The sequence below is a fragment of the Eurosta solidaginis genome, chromosome 2, assembly GCF_040869045.1.
Source record: "Eurosta solidaginis isolate ZX-2024a chromosome 2, ASM4086904v1, whole genome shotgun sequence".
Lineage (NCBI taxonomy): Eukaryota > Metazoa > Arthropoda > Insecta > Diptera > Tephritidae > Eurosta > Eurosta solidaginis.
The window spans coordinates 272,038,137-272,061,970 of NC_090320.1; the positions used below are offsets into that span (position 1 = coordinate 272,038,137).

General features: G+C 34.4%; 2 protein-coding genes across 3 annotated transcripts in view; one reads left to right on the plus strand and one right to left on the minus strand.

Annotated features, from left to right (window-relative positions):
• Nucleotides 1-23,834, plus strand: part of LOC137240989 (zinc finger protein 430-like) — a 94,261-nt gene that overhangs the window by 38,093 nt on the left and 32,334 nt on the right. The window lies entirely within an intron of this gene.
• On the minus strand, nucleotides 15,827-22,241 carry LOC137242788 (folate transporter 1). 2 transcript variants are annotated; one of them, XM_067770041.1, is made up of 3 exons: nucleotides 22,061-22,171; nucleotides 21,568-21,936; nucleotides 15,827-18,816 (listed from the first exon to the last, which is right to left on the minus strand). In XM_067770041.1, coding segments are annotated over exons 1-3 (1,119 nt in total). In that variant the 5' UTR covers nucleotides 22,062-22,171; the 3' UTR covers nucleotides 15,827-18,067. The 2 variants fall into 2 exon arrangements, with proteins under 2 accessions (XP_067626142.1, XP_067626141.1); XM_067770040.1 differs by having other exon boundaries at nucleotides 21,568-22,241.

The window sequence follows — 23,834 nt, forward strand, 5'->3', positions numbered from 1 at the left end:
GATGACTTGAACCACACGTGTCTTTTATATTTTAAGTTTTGCGTTTAATATTGGCAAGATGACGATTGAAGATATTTTGAAACTTCGCATGAGCTTCTGTTGGTAGCTACTTTCAGCTAGATGAGAAAAATTGGTTGCGCGGAAGTACTACACCACTTTTGTCAAACGAAAATTAGATCGTTCTTGAACTTATTGGGGTTTAATTGATTCAATTGCAGGATCGTTGGTAAGATCGCCAATATATTTGGTGGTTAGCCAAATATTTAAATATTTATTTTTTAAAAAAATTATTTTATTTTTTTTTAGTTTAAATATTTTCCAACTAATTAGAATTTTCTTTATTGAAGTTATTCAAAAATTTTAAGTTAACACGAAAACTCAATTAAAAATTATTTTAAAAGAGTACAAAGTAGTTAACGCTATACCGATTAGCTCCGTCCGTTGCACTGACACTAACATTTTGGAAGTGCTCGCCGTGTCCAGTGCTTTTCACCAGACCAGCACTTGGTAACTGTTTTCTGTGAAAATGGGCGAAATCGGTTGAAGCCACGCCCAGTTTTTATACACAGTCGACCGTCTGTCCTTCCGCTCGGCCGTTAACACGATAACTTGAGTAAAAATCGATATATCTTTGCTAAACTTAGTTCACGTACTTATCTGAACTCACTTTATCTTGGTATAAAAAATGGCCGAAATCCGACTATGATCACGCCCACTTTTTCGATATCGAAAATTACGAAAAATTAAAAAAAATCCATAATTCTATACCAAATATGAAAAAGGGGTGCAACATTGTAATTGGATTGGTTTATTGACGCAAAATATAACTTTAGAAAAAACTTTGTAAAATGGGTGTGACACCTACCATATTAAGTAGAAGAAAATGAAAAAGTTCTGCAGGGCGAAATCAAAAGCCCTTGGAATCTTGGCAGGAATACTGTTCGTGGTATTACATATATAAATAAATTAGCGGTACCCAACAGATGATGTTCTGGGTCACCCTGGTGCACACTTTGGTCGATATCTCGAAAACGCCTTCACATATACAACTAAGGGCCACTCCCTTTTAAAACCCTTATTAATACCTTTAATTTGATACCCATATCGTACAAACACATTCTCGAGTGACCCCTTGTCCACCTTTAAGGCGATATCTCGAAAAAGCGTCCACCTATAGAACTAAGGGCCACTCCCTTTTAAAATACTCATTAACACCTTTCATTTGATACCATATTGAAATGTTTGATTTGGAATAAAATATGTGAAAGGTTTGGTAGTCAAACATTAATTCTTTTTATTAAATAAATTCTTTCCCTTTTATAGTTATTTACTTAACCTATACATTCATAATTATCTTAATACTAATAAACTAAAAATATGTACATTGGTAACGGGGTGTGCATACATGTAGATTTGTATACATGTATAGATTTGTATGCCTGCTTGCATACATGTAGATTTGTATGCCTGCTTGCAACGTCAGCAGATCAATGCGAGTAATTTGGTTAATGCTATGCACACATGTAGGTTTGTATGCATGCTTGCAAAGTCAGCAGATCAATGTGAATATTTGGTTAATTCCCATTATTGGTTGTATGTAAATAATAAGCAGAATTTATTAGCTGTGAACAGACAAGGGTTTCATGTTCGGCATTCCATTGATGTTAGCTAACCGCTGGGTTAGTTCAATAATTTATGTTGTATAATATTGTAATATGATTATTACTAAAATATATTTGGCATAGAAGTTCATGATGCGTAATGCCGCAAGTGTATTACATAGGTGGGTATGACGCATAATGCTACACCATCCGCCTTAGAAAAAGAGGGTTATATAATTGTTTTGTGAACAATTGTATGAGACTCTTTGTCGTATTTTCAATGATTTTGATATTTTACTGTAACTTGATATTGTAGTGAAAGAGGTTGTTTGGTTTGTTTCTGATTTGCTGACCTTGATGTTTTTATTGTTTACATTTTATGCATATCCCTTTTTTTCAAAATTTTAAGTTTAATGTTTATTTTACTTAATTTACTTATTGTATTTACTGTATATATTTTATAGCCAGATTTTAAATGTGTGCACTCACTTAAAATCCGCTTTTTTTTTGAAATTATTTTCTAATATTTATATGGAAATATGAAGCAGAAAAAAAATTTTGTTTTCAATTGCTTAGATACGAATTATTATTAAATAACTGAGTAAATTGGAATATTTATGTTTAGATTATTTTCAAGAGATATCTTAGATGGACTAATAATTACTTATCTTTATTGCTTCTATTACTACTTTCTAAATTATTTTTATTGTTCCTACCATTTTTATCCTACCATTATTTAGTAACTTATGCAAACTATTTTCCTATTAATATTTTCTAATCTATTGGAGCTAAAGTAGAGCACTTCCCTAATATAAAAAAATATGACCTTATGAGACCTAGGTAATAAATTATTTTATTCAAGGAAAAAGGATTTTTTTTCATTTGACATATTTTTTTTTCGTTTATAATAAAGTAAATCTGTAAATATTGTATTTACAATAGAGGGGGTTGCTGATGGAAGAGTGGGGTAGCTATGTATTGATAGTAGTTTTATTAATGGATAAGTGGAAGGTACAGTGGGTGTAAAAAAAAATTTTTCGTATCTTTAAATTTTTAATAATTTCCCTATTTTCCAGCAATATTTTTGATCTTATTTGTCATGTGATTTCTGCGCGGCCACCAAGACAGAATCGTCATGACTTTTATGAAGAATTTATTTTTATTTTTATACCGGGATTTGTCACTTTCACAACCTTTTTGGGTTTGTGCAATTGTTTGATCTTAGAGAATTTGGGTACCTACTTTTATTATTTTAAATTTGCCTACTCGAGTAAATATTCAATTATTTTTCACTAATTTGTCCCTCAGGACAACTGTGTTTTTCTTAAAAATTTCAAGTCCTGGATTGGCGGCATTTGTACAACGTGTGTACAGCCTGATAAGTAATTGTCCTAAGTCAATTTTATCATCTACAATCAGGTTGCTTGTATTTCTTACGCTACCATTTTAGGAGCGCAACATGTCTTTTTGCTGCAAATTTATATAGCGCTTCACTTATATTTTTATAGGTTCTCTTTGTGACTTTTCTTCATTCTTTTCTTTTTTGTTGTTATGGGCTGGTTTTTAAAATTTTTCTTGTTCTTAGTTTTTGCCTATTTCCACTGTCCTAGAATTTTATATTGTTTCATGACTATTTTTGTCAGGAGCCATCAAAGGAATTATGCGAATTTTTGATTTGCTGTTCGCTTTAGGCAGGGTTGCCTTTACTGTCGATTGTGATATTTTTAGGCTTACTATTTGAGATTTATTTGAATTGTTTATCGCTCTTCCTCAGCTTTGGGATTGGTTTAGGTAATGGGTTGCAAAAACTGGTGTTTCTTAGATACGAGTTGTGGCGGGTTTTACCTGCCTAAATTTGTGCTTCATATAGTTTTTGAGCATCATAGCATTTGTGATGATCAATAGCATGAATACACAACCTATAACTGCTAACCAAACATCTGGGATGTTCGGAGTATTTTCTGTATTTACCTTAGTTGGTGGCTCATATTTGATTATCTTGCTATCTGTTGTTTCAGAGCTTTCTTTCCCTACCTCGTAGCCAGCTATGGCTACCATAATGCCTTGGGCTATTTTTGTCCACCAAGACATCTTGAAAGTTTTCTAATTTTAATAAGAAGTTAGATATTTTGTTTTATGACTTTTTATTTTGTGGATATTGTTGATTAAAAATATTTTTTAAAAAAGAAATTTTAATATTCCAAAGAAAATTTTCTTAGTGTAGTTTATAATATATTCGGAAATATTCTTATCTATTTGTATTAAACGAACTTTTAATATATTTTTTTTTCAGATGCTACTTAACATTTGGCATCGTTGGGGAACACTCTCCTCATCATACGCATTATTTCCTCTTCCCTGGTAGTGGGGTTTATAATGTCCTCTATTGTGGGTTTCCTTTCCATACCTATTATCTTCCATAATTTCTTTAAACCCTCTAATTCTTTGGGTAGGTCCCTAGTGTGTCGGGTATTTTCGTCCCACCAAGAGAGAGGAAGATCTGAGGAGTTTCTTTACATTTTAGTAGTTATAGTGATTTTAATTTTTAAACCTTATTAAAATGATCTATGGGCTTTCTTTAGAGGATAGGTGAACTGTTTGAAGTTGATTGACTATTTTACAGAAGTGTCCTAAACATTCCAATTTATTTGATTTTTTTTTTTTTTTATAAAAGTTTAATTTAAGATCTTTAGCATTTTAGCCTTTTTTTTCGAATAAGAAATTTTTAATTTTCCTCCTTTTTTCCATACAAATTTTACTTAAAATTTTAACAAATTAGATTTTTATATTATCTATTTTTTTTTTCAAGTTCAAAAGAAATTGTTCGTACATACTTTTGTTTTAGTTTAAATTTTACATTATTATTTTTTTCTACAAGTCCTATTTAAAAAAAAAAAAAAATTCCTAAGCAAAAACTCTCGTTTTTGCTAATGGTTTAGTGTCCGTAAAGGACGCCCAATTTATTTCTAAATATACTTATTAGTACTGCTTTCAGCCGGTCATGCCACCAATTGCTTCTGCAGAATATTGCTGTTTAAAATGTGTCCTTTCAATCCGTTTATTCCACTTCGCCTTATGCTTTATTCATCCTTGGTTGCCTTTTCTAAAATTTGTCCTTTAAATCCATTTATTCCACTTCGCCTTATGCTTTATTCATCCTTGGTTGCCTTTTCTAAAATTTGTCCTTTAAATCCATTTATTCCACTTCGCCTTATGCTTTATTCATCCTTGGTCACTGCTGTTGCTTAATTTTGTTCCTCAATATTATTTGCCTTCTGCATTTGTTTCTTCGTTATTTTGTTGATAACATTGCCCTCATGCTGATATTTGATTTGGTTTTATTGTATTTGTGCTGTGATAGCAGTTGTAATCCTTTGTATCAGGATCCTTTCAACTTTTGCCCGGATGGTAAAATTATTAACTTTTTTTTTATACTTTGTTTTTTAAAGTTTCTTGGGCGGGATCTCTGAGCAGCTAAATCTTTTAAGCGATATTTGCTTGGTCAGCAAATCTTATGCTTATTGCAGATAAAACTGGCAGGATCCTTTCCTCCAGCAAGATCTTTAGCTAATTTTGCTTAATAGCAAATTTTCAGCTGATTTAAGATCAGGCTGGCAGGATCGCCATGAAATGTTTGTAGGCGATTCCTGCTTAGTTTATATCCAGGATTTTCCTCCAGCAAGGTCTTCAGCAGGTTTGCTAATTCTTGACCAAGCTGGCAGGATCGCCATGAAATGTTTGATTTGGAATAAAAGATGTGAAAGGTTTGGTAGTCAAACATTAATTCTTTTTATTAAATAAATTCTTTCCCTTTTATAGTAATTTACTTAACCTATACATTCATAATTATCATAATACTAATAAACTAAAAATATGTACATTGGTAACGGGGTATGCATACATGTACATTTGTATACATGTTTTGTATACATGTATATTTGTATGCATGCTTGCATACATGTAGATTTGTATTCCTGCTTGCAACGTCAGCAGATCAATGCGAGTAATTTGGTTAATGCTATGAATACATGTAGGTTTGTATGCATGCTTGCAAAGTCAGCAGATCAATGTGAGTATTTGGTTAATTCCCATTATTGGTTGTATGTAAATAATAAGCAGAATTTATTAGCTGTGAACGGACAAGGGTTTCATGTTCGGCATTCCATTGATGTTAGCTAACCGCTGGGTTAGTTCAATAATTTATGTTGTATAATATTGTAATATGATTATTACTACAATGTATTTGGCATAGAAGTTCATGATGCGTAATGCCGCAAGTGTATTACATAGGTGGGTATGACGCATAATGCTACAATATCGTACAAACAAATTCTAGAGTCACCCCTAGTCCAACTTAATGGCGATATACCGAAATGGCGTCCACCTATAGAACTATGGCCCACTCCCTTTAAAAATACTCTTTAATACCTTCCATTTGATACCCATGTTATACAAACACATTCCAGGGTTACCCTAGGTTCATTTTCCGACATGGTAATTTTCCCTTATTTTGTCTCCAAAGCTCTCAGCTGAGTATGTAATGTTCGGTTACACCCGAACTTAGCCTTCCTTACTTGTTTTAAATTTGAATTTTTTCTATTTACTGTTATCAATCTACTTCGGAAATGAAATACCAATGATATAAAGCTCTTTTTTGCAAAGATATAGCTTAATTTATTCGTCCACGACCCTTTTAAAAATCTTTTATATACAAGTGGGCGTGGTCCTTAACCGATTTCGTAAATTTTTCTTCAAAGCATTCCTTATAGTAAAGGCAACCTGCCGATTTTTGTTATGATGGGTTTAACGATTTTTGATTTATGATTAACAATATTTGTAAAATTGATTTTATCACAAGTGGGCGGTGCCACGCCAAATTTTTATCAAGAGTCTCAATATCAGTCCACATGTCAAATTTCAACATTCTAGGTGTATTATTTACTAAATTATCAGGTTTTTTGTGTTTTTTAAAATTTTATATATATAAAAAGTGGGCGTGGTTATCATCCGATTTCGCTCATTTTCAATACGAATCTATTGTGGGTCCAGATAAGCTAGTGCACCAAATTTGGTGAAGATATCTTAATATTTTCTCAAGCTATCGTGCTAACGGACGGACGGACATGGCTCAATCAAAAACTTTTTCGATACTGATAATTTTGATATATGGAAGTCTATATCTATCTCGATTCCTTTATACCTGTACAACCAACCGTTATCCAATCAAAGTTAATATACTCTGTGTGCAAAGCACACTGAGTATAAAAAGGAATAGCAACAAAAAGGCAATTCTTAGAAGCCAATTGCAAAGCGAGCATCTGCCTTTACATCAGTATGAAGTATGAATGTTGGAGATTCGAGTTCAATACTCAGCTCCCGAGAAGCTAGCTGATGAAGTGAAATTCATAAACATTTATTTATTTATTTATTAGTCTACAAATTTAACAATTAATCAGACTAAATATAGTTACGGATTACAGATAAATTACAGAAGCATACAAATTGAACAAAATTATATTATAAAATATGTATATATATTATTAAATCAGTTGTCGGGATGGACTGTGATGCCGAGCAATGGGAATTGATTATTAGTGCTGTCGAAATGGACGTGATTTCGAGCAGCTGATGTATATTTGACACACAACAAGTAGGCCTGCGATGTGTGGGAGATGCCTTTACTATAGCCTCTATTGAATGTTTTTTTTTTACAGAAGCCATTGCACGGCATTATAAGAGTTCTCGAAAACCGTCTGTTACACTTTCCACAAAAATCGTCCATTGTAAGAAATTGAAACAAACATTAAGGTTTAAAATGGTTTTGGCCAAGTGAATACTCCAGTTTGTAAACTTTGCAATTTTTCTCTAATATCAATAACAAGAACCATTATATAAAGCAATATGAGCAAGTCTCGCTAATTAAATACATACTTAAAAATCTTTGGTTAAAAACGAGGCCATTAACCTTTTGCTTGATATTCATACAGGCACTAATTTGGTTATTATTTTATGTTAGAGAAAATCGCTGCGGACATGTTTCGTGGGTGATGAGTTTCCTCATCTTTCGTTTTCTAGTTATCTCGTATCTAAAAAGTCACTTTATATTAAAAGCCAAGCTATAACTATTCCTTTTAACTTTTACAAAAATGTCAATTATTAACTATTTTGTATTACCTTTAAAGTAAAAGTCAACTTTAATTTTTGACTTTTATAATAAAAGTCAACTTTTAATTTTTGACTTTTATAATAAAGGTCAACTTTTAACTGTTATGCTGACTTTTATAACAAAAGCCATCTAATATTTATTTTTACTTTTACTATAAAAGTAAATTTTGAAGTCTTTTTTGTAATTTTTTTTCAATTTTCGTGTTGCTCTTTTTAATTCTCCATACGAATTGGCGAAACATGAAGTAGGTGCCATGTTATACGCCGACATATACGTTTTGTTTTTGAGTTTGCCAAATCACTGCCGAGGGGAGGGCCCTATTAGAAACACTTTTTTCTAAATTTTGATGCTGCTTTGCCCGGGACGATTCGTGCTAGCATTACATCATGGCGGCCACATTTTCCTGGTTATTATAACTTTCAAACAATCCCTCAACAACAAGGGTGATCAAAGTTTGGTGGCAAAGTTAACACTTGATATTTATACCCAGATTATTCATTCTATATGTAAACCCTCGCTTGTTAGACCATATTTTAGTTTACCTCTAGTTTCATCGTGAAACAACAACAAAAATAGTTCGCAGAGTGCGAAAAGCATGTTAAAGTTAAGAGCGTAGATAACACGAAACTGTGCTAACCCCATGCACGTTAGAAAACCAGCCTTTGTGAAAGAAAAACATGTAAGGAAGTCTAAGTTCGGGTGTAACCGACCAAGTTTCATCGCTTTATCCGTCTTTGGTAATGAATTATCGCACTTTTTCGGTTTTTCGAAATTTTCGATATCGACAAAGTGGGCGTGGTAATAGTCCGATTTCGCTCATTTTAAATAGCGATCTGAGATGAGTGCCCAGGAACTTACATACCGAATTCCATTAGGATACCCCAGATCATTTTGATATATAGAAGTCTATATCTATCTCGATTAGTTTAGGCCGTTACGGGGTACCGTTATGCCAACAAAATTAATATACTCTCTCAGCTGAGTAAAACAATACTATTGTAACGAATTTACTGCAAATCCTCTTATTTGCAACCTTCTGCTAAGTTCGAATAAATAACTCCAATATTTAATAATGCAAAATGGCCTTTATTCAAGTACTTTCAAAATAACACTTCTATTGCTCGACAGATAGCGTGCTTAATCGAAACTGACTCTCGCGCCTCTACTGTTGGTGCTTTTATACTCTGTGATTTCCTCGTTGCATCTTCTAGGCGCTTCCAGAATTTACTTAGTTACTGCCATATAATTATAACTACAGATGCACGTGTATAGCTTCTCATATGCGTGTATATTTGTGAGCGACACTTCCACAATTATAATTGCATATCTCAGATAAGATATCTGCATGTGTTTGTGCGTTGCTTCTCCGCTGCATGTACGTACATATGTATAGACATAATGATTGAATTATTGATGTGCATACAGTCACTGCTTAGCATCGGCTTAGAGATGACAGTACCCCTTAGTGTTGCTAATATTCGTAACACTATGTTATTTATGTTACTGGCTTACTTTTTAGGGTTTTAAAGATTTTACTATGATTTTTTACTCGTGTGCATCTGGCTCAGTACCGTAGGCTTCAGTTGTCGTGGATTCATAAAAACTAGCTATGATATATATAATCATCACTCTAAAAGACCAGTGAGTTTAAATCAGAAAAATTTGTTTGCACATTAGGGTTAAACGCTATCGCACTGATTTACATTATCGTACTTAGATATTTGTATTCGAAGAAAAAAAAAACCAAGAAAACTCTCTAAGATTGGCGGCTATACTCATGCGTTCTCTTAGCCGCTCTATACCCTCCCTCCATGACTTTTGTTGCTGCTCCTAAAAGTCCCAATAAATAAACAACAACTGATTTTCCGACCAAATATGCCTTATTTAACAATTCATTTCTGTATTTAATTAGCGACCTTTGCTCATATTGCTTTATCTCATGGTTTTTGTTATTCATATTAGAGAAAAATTGTAAGTTTACAAACGGCGATGGTTACTAGGACATGTTTCTGAATTTCACTTCCTCATCAGCTAGCTTTTCGGGAGTTGCGCATTGAACTCGAATCTCCAACATTCATATCAGTGCAAAGGCAGATGCCGTTAGCTACTCAGCTATAAAGCGCGCCTAAAAATCATATCCACACTATTAGGAATAAACTATATACAGAGTGAATGTGCCTACATGGTGATCAAAATGAATAGAAACAAAAAGGCAATTCTTAGATACCAATTGTACAGTGAACAATGGGACATTCATATGGCGGAGTAGTTAAAGGCATCTGCCTTCGCACTGATATGAATGTTGGAGATTCGCTCCAATCAATGCTCAGCTCCCGAAAAGCTAGCTGACGAAGAAGTGAAATTCAGAAACATGTCCTAGTAACCATCGCCGTTTGTAAACTTACAATTTTTCTCTAATATCAATATTGCATGATAGAAAAGAAATGCTATCAAAAATCAAAACTAGATTTATGTTTAATTATTATCCAATTAATACATTAATTATTTTGCAATAGTTAGGGAGAAAGCGCAAAAAAAACACACATTGCCAACGGAAATACGAAAGTATAACAGGTTTAAATAAATAGTAAAATGATAAAATCAGCAACAACAATGGTTAATACTTACAGAGATACTGAATCTTCGTAGATACCGCACACTGTAGATATGCCATTTTAAGCAAGTGGAAATTTGCTTACATATGTCGAGGAGTTTAGATTTTTGATATTACCACCTATTTCGATTTTATCAAGTCCATAAAATTATTCCTGCACATTTAGTCAAAGAAAAAAAAAAACCGCACACAATTGATATTTTAATTTCCTCTCGTTTGACTTTTCTCTCTCTTTTTTCTTCCCTAAGACTTTATTAGCATACTGCATTTATTTACGAAATTTCTTTTAACTTTGATTTTTTCTTTTTCATTGATTACACACAGTTTTTCTTACATTAGTAACTCTAGTTCTAGTTTTCAACCACGATGTTTTACGTAACTATTTCTTAACACCTTCCTTACTTCACTTTTAATATTATTTAATTCATAGTTTAGATTAGATAAACGCTGACGGTCAGCTCAAAACTGAAATCTACTTGTTTTCCCAAGTGCTAAAGAAATACTAACTGAGTCGTTGGCTGACTTTCAAAAAATTTTGCAAAAAGTTCCTTTTCTTTTTTTTTTTGATAGAATTTTTTTTTTGAAAAGTCAAACTGCCTGCATTCTTTAGTGTTCTTATACTTAAAGAGTTTTCCCCAATATATATATATTTATATATATATATATTTATTTATTTAAGTAAATGGTTTACAAACCTTACAGACTAAGAATTAATAATTAAAAAGTTTATGAATAGTACAAGCATAGTATTTGTTTGAATTCATTACGATTAGCAAATATATCTAAATTTATTTCTCTACACAGCAAGCTAAACTCAGCTAATATTCTGATAATAGGTTCATTCTGAGCATACTTTGTTTTGCAAAGGTCAACTGCAAATAAATCATTATGACGCAGACATGGTGTTGGAACATTAAGTCTTATGCAATGTAATAAATGTTGACAGTCTATAGATCCATTTAAGACATCATGAAGAACTACTAAACCGGAAATCAGTCTTCTACTGGCAGGAGTATGCAAATTAATCAATTTTCAATGAGAAACGTAAAATGGAATAGGTAAATCAAACCTAATATCGGACAAGCCGAATTTTAAAATTTTTTTTTGAACCCTTTCAATTCTATTAGTATGTACTTCATAAAACGGATTCCAGATTATGGAAGCATATTCCAATTTTGATCTTACAAATGTATTATAAAGTAATTTTTTAATCTATGGATCCTTAAATTCAGAGCTATTACGCCGAATAAACCCTAACGTGGAATACGCCTTAGGTATGACATAATTCAAATGTTCAGTAAATGTAAAATTTGAGTCAAATACAACACCAAGGTCTTTGATTTTATTACTGGATTTAAGGACAGTATCAGAAATAGAATACGAAGTCTGAAGTGGTGACCTAATTTTACAGAATGTAACCGAAAAACATTTATCAATATTAATGGATAGTTTATTACGAAGTCACCATTCTTGAAATTTTTTTACTTCAATCTCTAATGTTTCAAAATCAGAGAGAGTTTTTATCTTTTTGAATATCTTTAAGTCATCGGCATAAAGCAGATATTCACACTCTGTAAAGCACTTTGAACAATCATTGATGGAAATGACAAAAAATAGAGGACCAAGGTATTTTTTTTTTTATAAGCTAAATTATGCTTGCGGGCTTCCTCCTCTGGAGCAAAAATGATATTTCCGATGAAAATATGTATGTTGGATTATAGGCTCAAGAGCGAAATTCTTCACCTGCCTCTTCGAATATGTACGTTGTGCAATTGGTATATTCTTTTGATTCACAATAATTGAAACGTATCAGCCTTATTTATTTAAAACTTAGTTATTTCAAACCTCTACTTTATTAAACTTTATACTTAAAAAAAATATTTTATCGCCAGAAATATACTTAAGATGAACTGCTCCTGATGATCGCCAAATCCAAAAGAACTTTTCGAGTGAAGGGAAATGGCTGCAAGCCCAAGTAGACACCTATGTATGCCCATATAAACACTGAAAGAAATGGTGCTAGTAAAATCAACAAATCGGTTCTGTTGTTCTTGAATTAACGGAGGTTCGGTGAAATTGATCGAATTATGATTAATTCGACCAAGTTCTTTGTCAAGCGAGCAAATTAGGTTTGTCATTTCAACAGAAGAGAAATTGTCGCTCTTAAGTTAACAAATTTTGTAAAATTGACAGATTCCTAATCAATCTAACTGATTTTTCTGTTAACACAACTGATCTCATTGGTCATTTCAACAGCGATCAACAGTCAATACATGACCAAATTTTAAAGAGAATTTTACGCTTCCTGCGCTCTCTACTTTGTACTTATGACGATGGTGCCACCTGATAAAAAAACACCAAAATAAGAAAACCACCAAATCGAAAAAAACACACAAAATGGGAAAACAACAAAAAAAATAGTTTTTCAGTTATCAACACAAAATGAAAACCCCTTTTTTGAATTTACTTTGCAAAAATTTATGAGATATTTATCGGGTAGAATTTTCCAACTTCTCCTCCAAGCGAAATGCAAAATTGCTCCCTCTTGTTTCAAAAGTTTTGTTTGAACGAACAGGGTTTTCCAAAGTTAGTAACATTTTGTTCAAGTTTTTACGAATTTTCACTCACGCGAACGAATCTAATAAGATAATATAACAAAAAACACCCTTTTTTTAATGTTGATGTTTCCGACAATATAAAAGTTTGAGTTGTTTTTGAATCGTTTCAACTTAAAGTGTTACGAAAATTAAACTTGCCGAATTATATGTAAAATTTACTCCAGTGGTGAATTACCTTCCTGCGATTTGATCTTTACTTTTCTATAACTTTACAAGTTCTCTATTTAAAATATTATGCGAAACATTTATACTACAAGTGTGGCAACTACATGCGAGAGAAGAAATTGAAAATGAGCTGAGCTGCAACTGAAAGAATTGAGAATCAGTTTCGTGACTACTATTTTCATTTCTATTTGAAAAGTAAAGTGCAAAACTATAAATTAAATAAATTATAAAAAATTAAATTTGGTCAAAGAAAGTGCGTTTAATAAAACAAAATAATAAAGTGTATAATGTTTAATGTATGCCAGCATATTTGATGTACGCTCAATTGAAGTTCGGTTAGTAAGTGCGTACATATTGTTACGAATATTAGCAACACTGACTTGTATGGACATCCATAAATCAATCATTATGTATCTACATAAACAAATCAATCATTATGTCTACAAATATGTACGTACACGCAGCGGAGAAGAGATGCACAAACACATGCAGAGATCTGCGATGCTCCCAAAAGTATGCAATTGTAATTGTGGAAGTGTCGCTCACAAATACACGCGCATATGAGAAGCTATACACGTGCATCTGTAGTTATAATTATATGGCAGTAACTAAGTAAATTCTGGAAACGCCTAGAAGATGCAAAGAGGAAATCACAGAGTATAAAAGCACCAACAGTAGATGCGCGAGAATCAGTTTTGATTAAGCACGCTATCTGTCGAGCAATAGTAGAGGTATTTATTGTGAAGTACTTTAATAAAGACCATTTTGCATTACTGAATAGTGGTGTTATTTATTCAACAGTTTAGTGATTCGAACTTAGCAGAAGGTTGCAAATAAGAGGATTTGCAGTAAATTCGTTATAATAGGTGTCAGAAGAGGAATTGTTGAATAAATTCCGAAGATTTCGAATACAACAAGGACATAGCAAAGTTAAGTGAATTGAAGATCCAGCAACTAAAGAAGGAGTTGGAGAGCCGTGGATTGAATACAAACGGCGTTAAACTCGAACTTCAGGCACGGCTACGAGAGGCAATGGAAGCAGAGAGAATTAACGTGGAAGAGTATGTCTTTCATCTCGATGTCGAGACAACAATGAAAATTGAAGAGAAAAACGAAACATCGCAGAGAGTTACGAGCACAGACTTGAACACGATTTTGGCTGCAATATCTGCTCAAACATCGACAGTGTCATCTCAATTGGCAGACCAGAAGACATATATGGCATCACAATTGGATGAACAGAAAACACACATGGCGTCACAAATTGCAGAACAATTAAAAGAGCAAGAGGCACGCATAACATTACAACTCGAAGCAGAGGAAGAGCGTATCTCAACGAAGCTGGAGCCACAGGAAACAAAAGTCTCATCGCAGCTGGAGGCTTTTAGTGAACGACAGGATAAAATGGAGGCCGAGATGGATGCTTTGAAAGATCGCATATAGGAGTTGCAACTAAATCGCCCAGCAGTTTCAGCGGGTAATCCAAAGGTAAAAACACCATCTTTTGACGGTTCTGTTTCTTTCCAGGCCTTTAAGCTACAATTTGAGAAGACCGCAACAGTGAACAACTGCAATGCTGAAGATAAAGTCGCTGCACTCTTCGTAGCATTGAAAGGACCAGCTGCCGAAATCTTACAGACTATTCCAGAGTACGAACGGAACAGTTACGACGCATTTATGGCTGCTGTAGAACGACGTTACGGAAGCGAACACAGGAAACAAATCTACCAAATAGAATTGCAAAACCGCTACCAAAAATCTAACGAGACTTTGCAGGAGTTTGCTTCAGACATTGAAAGATTGGCTCATCTTGCAAATGCGGACGCACCTGTGGAATACACTGAAGGGGTAAAGATTCAGAGTTTTGTAAATGGCATACGGGACGTCGAAACAAAGCGAGCTACATACGCTAGCCCAAAGCAAACATTTGCTGAAACGGTATCCTATGCACTGACTCAGGAAACAGTGTCACTTTTGAGTAAGCCCGCATACAAAGCTCATCAACAACTAAGAAAGTGTCAGCTAGAAGATACAGATCTGGCACATGTCATATTGGGCACAGTGGAACAGTTTAGAATCGATATCCGGTTGCTTGCATCGAGTATGGGAAAGTGAGGATGGTCAATGCAAGAAGAAGCTGATAGTTGTCCCCAGAAAGAGGATTCCTGACGTGCTCAGCGAGCTGCATAATGGTCCAAGCGGAGGTCATCTTGGAATCACGAAGACGCTCGAGAAGATTAAACAGAGATTGTATTGGTTTGGTTGCCGTCAATCGGTCACTGAGCGGATTGCGAACTGCGAGGTTTGCAGCAGAGCTAAAGGGCCCAAAACCCGAAGTCATGGCCAGATGAAGCAATATAACTCAGGTGCGCCATTTGAAAGGATCGCCATGGATTTCGCAGGTCCATTTCCTACTAGCAACTGCGGAAACAAATATGTACTGGTGGTAATGGATTATTTCAGCAAATGGCCAGAGGTATACCCAATCCCAAATCAAGAAGCGGAAACAGTAGCAGAAGTGTTTATAAACAATTGGGTTGCAAGGTATGGTGTACCAATGGAGTTACATTCTGACCAAGGCAGGAATTTCGAATCAGCTGTGTTCCGGGAAATGTGTTAATCATTGGGAATTCGAAAAACAAGGACAACTACATTGCATCCTCAGTCCGATGGTATGGTGGAACGATTCAATAGAACATTGGAGGAGCATTTAAGGAAAGTAGTAGACAAGTACCATAAGGAGTGGGATACATATATGTATATCATTATTCTTGATGGCTTACCGATCGGCAATGCATGAGACAACGGGCCAAACTCCCGCAAAGGTAATTTTTAGCAATGACCTTCGACTGCCAGCTGATTTGAAGTTTGGGATAGATGCCGATGCAGAGAGAAATGTCAAGAAATCCACTGGTGTCTTGGAAGAAGAGCTGAGAGAGATACACGATCTTCTAAGGCAACGATCAAGGATTATGAGTGACAAGATGAAAGCGAGGTACGATAAAGCAATTAATTCGGAAGGGTTTCAGGTAGGAGATTTGGTGCTGTTATAAAACCCACAACGATAAAAAGGTTTGCCCCCGAAATTGCAGTGCAATTGGGAAGGCCCATACAAAGTTGTAAAAGGAATCAGCGATGTAGTGTACCGCATACAAACCATTGGCAAACCACGAACCAAAATGAAAGTGGTTCATTTGGAAAGGCTGGCAGCGTTTAGATCGAGAGATTTGTCTGATCGGGATGATCAGACTTAGGTGGATGGCAGTGTTACGAATATTAGCAACACTAAGGGGTACTGTCATCTCTAAGCCGATGCTAAGAGTGACTTGTATGCACATCCATAAATCAATCATTATGTATCTACATACACGAATCAATCATTATGTCTACAAATATGTACGTACACGCAGCGGAGAAGAGATGCACAAACACATGCAGATATCTTATCTGAGATGCTCCCAAAAGTATGCAATTGTAATTGTTGAAGTGTCGCTCACAAATACACGCGCATATGAGAAGCTTTACACGTGCATCTGTAGTTATAATTGTATGGTAGTAACTAAGTAAATTCTGGAAGCGCCTAGAAGATGCAACGAGGAAATCAAAACGAGGAAAAGCACCAACAGTAGAGGCGCGAGAGTCAGTTTTGGTTAAGCACGCTATCTGTCTAGCAATAGTAGTTATTTATTGTGAAGTACTTTAATAAAGACCATTTTGCATTACTGAACAGTGGTGGTATTTATTCAACAGTTTAGTGATTCGAACTTAGCAGAAGGTTGCAAATAAGAGGATTTGTAGTAAATTCGTTAAAATATGTATGTATATGTAGCAAGCATGCGTATTTATGTATTCACATATTTACCTATGTATGTATATGGCAACATAGGTACTTTGCTGTCGCAACAACTTTTTTTGTTCATTTGACTACTAAAATGGTCAATTACGAATCAACGATTTGTGCGCAGTTGATTCAACATCTTGTTGCGATGGATAAAAATTGACAGAAATTTCGGCTGAATTGACCCGTATTTCGGTTGATTTTACCAGTCTTTTTCTTTCAGTGAAACAACTCTGTTTTCAGCTTTTCGCCCTTTTTCGCCTAGAGTTGGCGCAAATATTAACATTGGGTTTAACAAGTCTTGATATCTTTCGCATGATTCCAAGCTGTCCTACCATTTTCTTTATCTTGCAATTTTTACATATTGTTTCCCTTTTTGTTAATAACTTTGGTTTTAATAAAAACTGGGGCAAATTTAGCATTGAATTTTTTTGAACGATCTCAAATTTCTACGATAAACATTTTGACCTACTGCGAACGTTTGCGACCTACTTCTGAGGTTGTATCTCTTCGCAGAGTTTTCAAAGGAAGTTTGTATATTGTTCATGATTTCAGCGTACACGAGCTGAAGCCTATCATCTCGGTTCACTACAACTACTTACATGTTGTTGTTGTTGTTGTTGTTGTAGCGATAAGGTTAATCCCCGAAGGCTTTGGGGAGTGTTATCGATGTGATGGTCCTTTGCTGGATACAGATCCGGTACGCTCCGGTAACACAGCACCATTAAGGTGCTAGCCCGACCATCTCGGGAACGATTTATATGGCCACATTAAACCTTCAGGCCATCCCTCCCTCCCCACCCCCAAGTTCCATGAGGAGCTTTGGGTCGCCAGAGCCTCGTCTGTTAGTGAAACAGGATTCGCCGCGGATAGGTGAGGTTGACAATTGGGTTTGGAGAAGGTATATATTGCGCTAGCAACCTGAAGGGTTGCGCTACACAGCCCCTTGAATCTGGTATTTTAGTCGCCTCTTACGACAGGCATACCTACCGCGGGTATATTCGGACCCCCTAACCCGCTGGGGAAAAACTTACATACTATATTGTAATGTCACAACAACAAAAACTAACTTATAATATCTAAGCTGCCATAATTATAACAACATCTAAGTTTTTGAAGTAAAATACGCATAAAAACAGCAACGAAGTACATAACGGCTAATACAATAAAATAAATACCATAAATAAGAAATTGTTGACGTGGTTTCAAACCATAGCCATTGTCAGTGACAACTACAACTGTCAAAATAACTTGTAATATCAGTGCTACTAATTGATTAATACCAAAAATTAAACCAAAACTATCATCAGATAAATTCTCAGCTATAATTGCGCTCGCTGTTGTTATAATGAAATAATAACAAATACCAAATAATATATACATAATATAGGCAGTCCAAAGTGTTTTTGTCAATGCAGATATTATAATAAAAGCACCCATAAACAGCGAACACATTGTTAATATCCACATGTGCCACTTTATATGTTGACTAGTATTTGCAATACCGGCGAACATGGCACTACCAGCACCCAACAGCGTTACAATCGCTTCAATAGCACCATTATAAAAACTTTCATTGTTTGCATCGATTTCTTTCCAAAGAAATTGTACATAGGAGATGATTTGCACTTGACCACATGTTGCTAAAGCCCACCAAAAACTCCAACGTATAACTATTCGATTTGTATAGGCGCTTACAATGTGTTTTAGTATTAATTGGTAGGCATTGCGCCAAGAAAATCGTGGTTTCTTCAACGAATCTATGCTATGGACCGTTTTCATAGCAGCTGTGATGCAGCCATTTTGTGATAAATCTGAAATTAAACAAGTAAAGGTGTAACCGAACATTATATACTCAGCGTGAGCTTCAATTGTACATTTCATTTCAGATAAATTGCTTTTCTACATAACACGTGGCACCGCCCGTTAAAAAAAAAAATGTCTCCCCATTTCCTCTTAAAATAAAACTTGATAAGTAAAATACCATTTATTCCAAACTATTTTTTGCTAAGTTATAGCTTATTATTCTAGTCTACGACCCTTTTAAACTTGTTTTATATCTAAGTTGCCGTGGTCTTTAACCGATCCCGTCCATTTTTACTAGAAATATTTCCTGCTATAGGGAAAATCTGTGTACCCAATTTTTTTTGCGATCCGTTAATTTTTCTTCGAGTTATGGCTCCCGAAACAGAACATTGCTTAGTAATAAATGGGGCGGTGCCACGCACATTTTTTTAAATTTGAAGTTTTTCCTATTTATTGTTATAAATCCACTTGGGAAATGAAATTGATATAAAGCTCTTTTTTTGAAAATATAGTTTATTTAATTGCCCAAAAAAGGACTCGTGTCGATTGGTGTAAAGAAATGTTGATGAAATATAGCCGTGGTGGATCAAAGCACGTCTATGACATCGTAACAGGTGACGAATCTTGGATCTATGCATACATTAGAATTCGAATGTAGTTCTCTAATGCATTTCGAATCAAAAACTAAGTTAGAGAACTAGGTTAGAATTCGACTGTGAAACGATTCGAATCATTGTAAATTTTACCAAGTAGCGCAACTAACAGCTGATCGGTGAAAATTCGCACATTCACAGGCACAGTTCTCGACTCAGTTTCAAAAAAAAATTTAGATTATTTAATTCAAATTTTAAAGTGAGATAATTCTTACAAATTTATGTATACAGAATATACATGGCGTGTTTGTTGTTATTAAAACAATGGTTTTATTTATATTAAAGCTTTTATGATTTTTTTGAACTTTGAAAAAACTCCGAAACCATTCCTTCATTATATGACATTCGACTGCCTAGTCCACTGCCTTCCACTCTATTCGCAACATAACCTCTACTTAAGCTGCCAAACTATATAGTAAACAATGATTCGAATAACACTAAAAATGCGATGTTATGATTATTGTCACAGTTATCGATTATTTGCACGACATGATCAGTCATCCTTAGTGTTATACAAACAAAATAAAAATAGTGAAAAGTTGTGTGGAAATATTATAGGCTGCGAAATAAGTTTTTTTTATTTATAATAATAAATAATAGTTAGTGAAAATGAATCAAAAAATGTTAAAAAGGGAAAGCGAGCAGATTATTGAAGTGCTATTTGAATGGCATGAAAAAAACGCTTCCTCATACGTACCTCAAACCAATGCCGAGCTCAATCCTGAAAAAATAAGTGGAAGCGGAAATTTCAAGACAATAACTAGTACTAAAAACTGTGAAACATACGATAGGATTTTGAATTATTTTTATTTTATTATAATTTATAAGTATTTAATATAATGAAACAATGAAAATTTCGCTGATTTTCAATAACTGAACTTAATTGCTCATCACTTCAAAATTCGCATGAGAAACGCCTTAGCAATTGAAGTTAGAATTCGATTAGATTTATAAACCTTTTCTCGATATAGAGAACGAAGTCCCCTTTTTGTCTAGAATGCTATAATTCGCGACAGTTTCGCAAATCGTCCTCGAACCTTAGAGAAATACATTAGAATTCGATTCGTCTTCCAATCGTTTTCTAACCTAAATGTTTGTTGGGAAGACGAGCCTAATCCAACAAAGGTTGTACGCGCAAGAAGCACCTCAAAGCAAATGGTCGCCGTTTTTTTCGGAAAATCTGGTAATGTCGCAATTGTTCCACTAGATAAACTTAAATAAATTCTGAGTTCTGGCGGCCACCGTGGTGTGATGGTAGCGTGCTCCGCCTATCACACCGTATGCCCTGAGTTCAACTCCCGGGCAAAGCAACATCAAAATTTTAGAAATAAGGTTTTTCAATTAGAAGAAAATTTTTCTAAGCGGGGTCGACCCTCGGCAGTGACTGGCAAGCGCTCCGGGTGTATTTCTGCCATGAAAAGCTCTCAGTGAAAACGCAAATTGGAAGAGAAGCTCGGCCTTAGATCTCTTCGGAGGTTATCGCGCCTTACATTTATTTTTATTTTTTTAAATTCTGAGTTGTATACAACCATTTGTTTGCCAAAAGTTTTTGTAGAATTAAGGAAAACCAACGGCCAAAGAAAAATCATTATTCACAAAGACAATGCGAGCTCTTACGTATCGAATCACACAAGAGAGTTTTTGAGGACTCAAAAGGTCGAATTGATGGGTCATCCACCTTACAGCCCTGATTTGGCATGATTTCTTTTTATTCCCGAACATCAGAAAAAAAAAATGCGATGTCATCGTTTTTCAGCGCCTGAAAGAGCTGTAGAAGCCTTCAAACAGCTCGTTCTAGAGGTGGCCTCTTCTGAGTGGTAAAAGTGCTTTGAAAATTGGTTCGACCGAATGCAGAAGTGTATTGACTTGGATGGAGAATATTTTGAAAAACAAAAAACTATTTTCCTTAATATTTGACTGTGTTTTCATTATTAGGCGCAAAATATAAAAGGCAACCCTCGTATGCAGTCATTTTTAGATCTACAAGAAAAATGTTATCACTTCCCAAGTACTACTAAATTAGTTCTCGCAACAATTAACTTGCGAGTTATGTAAGTACGAACAGAGTCAATTGTGGTATGGTGGTACCATTCGTTTTGTACTTACCAGTTGTTTGGACTGAATCCAATGAAACTGCTGCCACTTTCGTTGTTTCCCTATTATTTGGTTCAAGATCTGGTTGCTCTTGATCTTCTGTATAAAAATACAAACTCTTATGTACCGGCGGCAGGAGTATTGCTATAAAAAGCGATACTATTTGTGAACCAAATGAAAAATAATGTAAACCCTTGTAATTCACAGTATCGGATGAAACAAATATTTGAGCTAAAACGCCAGCTAAAAAACGTCCACATAAAATTGCCGACCTTGTGTGACCGGTAACAATTTGATAACGTTCCTTATCCACTTTTGCATAAATATAAGTATAATAAGCAACTTCACTTGCCATAAATGTGCCATAAAACACCTGACCCACTTGTAGTTCCCATATTTGATCAGTCCATAATAAAATAGCAAAAAGTATAATACCGGCACAAACAGAAACAATAATAATAGGTTTATAACATAATATGTCAGTAATTAGAAAAACTATAGGTACTTGCACTAATACGGCATAGGTACCAAATGGATAAATTTCCTTATTCACTTGTTCGGCGGTAATATTATGCCAATGGCCACTTAAATATTCCGTCACAAATGGTTCGGATGGACGAAATTCACGAAAAAATCCAAAAACCCATAGAAGCAATGATATTCGCAACCACGCTTGCATTTTGATTGTGTGCGATCGGAGCGAACTAAACAACTTATATAATATATATTATGCATATCATGATAAAATAATAAAAGTGATGTCAACAACATAACCTCACTTTTTCCGCAGCTCTATTACTTTCATGTATGTATTTTATGGTAGCGAAAAAGGGGAAAAATTTAGTACCATTACGTACTACCTTTTTGGTATTAATTCAGTTTTTGTACAAAAAGAAAAACCGAAATACCCAGTGCAACCAGTAGCCTAAAAAATATATCTTCAACTATCAGACGGCTTGGGCTAACTTAGCTAGTTAACTGAGGTGAAATTCCAAAACGGCAGAAAAAACGGTTTCCACAATTTTTAAGCATTTCTGCCGTAAGTTATAGAAAAGCTTGTACATATAAGGAAAATACAAGGCACTAATGTTATTAAAATAAACTTATTTATTTTTCAGAGACTTGTTTAGAAACTTAATTCGAAAATGCATTCGACATTTAAAATAAGTCGTTTTATATATAATTTTCTTCCGATCTGTTTGGATAATATTTATGTAAGGAGAGAAAAAGCGCGTTACACCTTAGAAAGCCTAAGAATTTTGCAGAAAAGAGGAAACACAATAAACAAAAAAGAAGATACAGACAATATCGCCGCCGCGTACCTATTATGTTTGTAATTTAATTTTTAGTATGACAAGTTTACCGCATGTAGGTGGTATCGATTTTTTGTACTTTATTAACTTTCCGCAATTTTTTAATATTCAAATGTTTTAAATGTTTAAATGTTTTAGTAAAAATTGTGTTTTTCGTTAATCATTGTAAGTAAGAAAAATTTTGTGCAATCAATATTTATTTGCAATATTTTAAATTTCAAATCTATATGTATCTGATTGTGTTCTTTGTTGTTTTATTAAATAAATACAGTGTCACGCTCCTGAAGATGCCAAGGAAATTTGGCGAAACGTCGAGCTGAAAGGTGGAATAATCTTTATTCTTATTTTTATTTGCACCCAACACAATAGATCTGCGTAGCTTAAAATATACATAAATAAATCGTTTTATTTTTTCATCAAGTCGCTCATTCCTTGATGCGTTTAACATAGCTTCCATAAAATGATTTCCACCAAAAATGTTGTCATCATTTAGCTTTTGTAAATATCGCTTCTAGATACGTCATCTCACGCACGTTAGTTTGGTTTAATTAAACCGCCCCTAGAAAGCTCACAAGTCCATGTAGACGTACTTTCAGTTGATTTTTCGTTATTAAGCGCAAGCTTGCGGATTATGTAGCCAGCTAAGTTTTCGACTGTCTTAATGAAATTGGTTAATGTTCATTTCTGTTTCAAAATCTTCACCCTGAACAATAGAAGCATCTGATTCCATAAAATACTCTGAAACAAACTCGGCATGTGGAATTTCTGCTAATTGGAGCCAATCGGTGTCATCTTCACTAACGTTACCACGACCGGAAAGTAATTCTGTATTCCTTGCTATATTTACATATAAGTTAACATTTAAAACTGTATTATGAAAAAAATTTTCGTTTAATGCCTTACCGAGAAGGTATTTTCGAAGCCTATATTTGAACTGCATTGGAGTCGGATTGTCGTATAAGCCAC

Bases quoted from the DNA above. Each gene is read 5' to 3' on its own strand.
- LOC137242788 (XM_067770040.1), bottom strand. From the start codon at position 22,234: ATGCAAGCGTGGTTGCGAATATCATTGCTTCTATGGGTTTTTGGATTT. The intron at 18,817-21,567 runs GTAAGTACAAAA...GTTTAATTTCAG, and splicing joins GGATTCAGTCCAAACAACTG to ATTTATCACAAAATGGCTGC.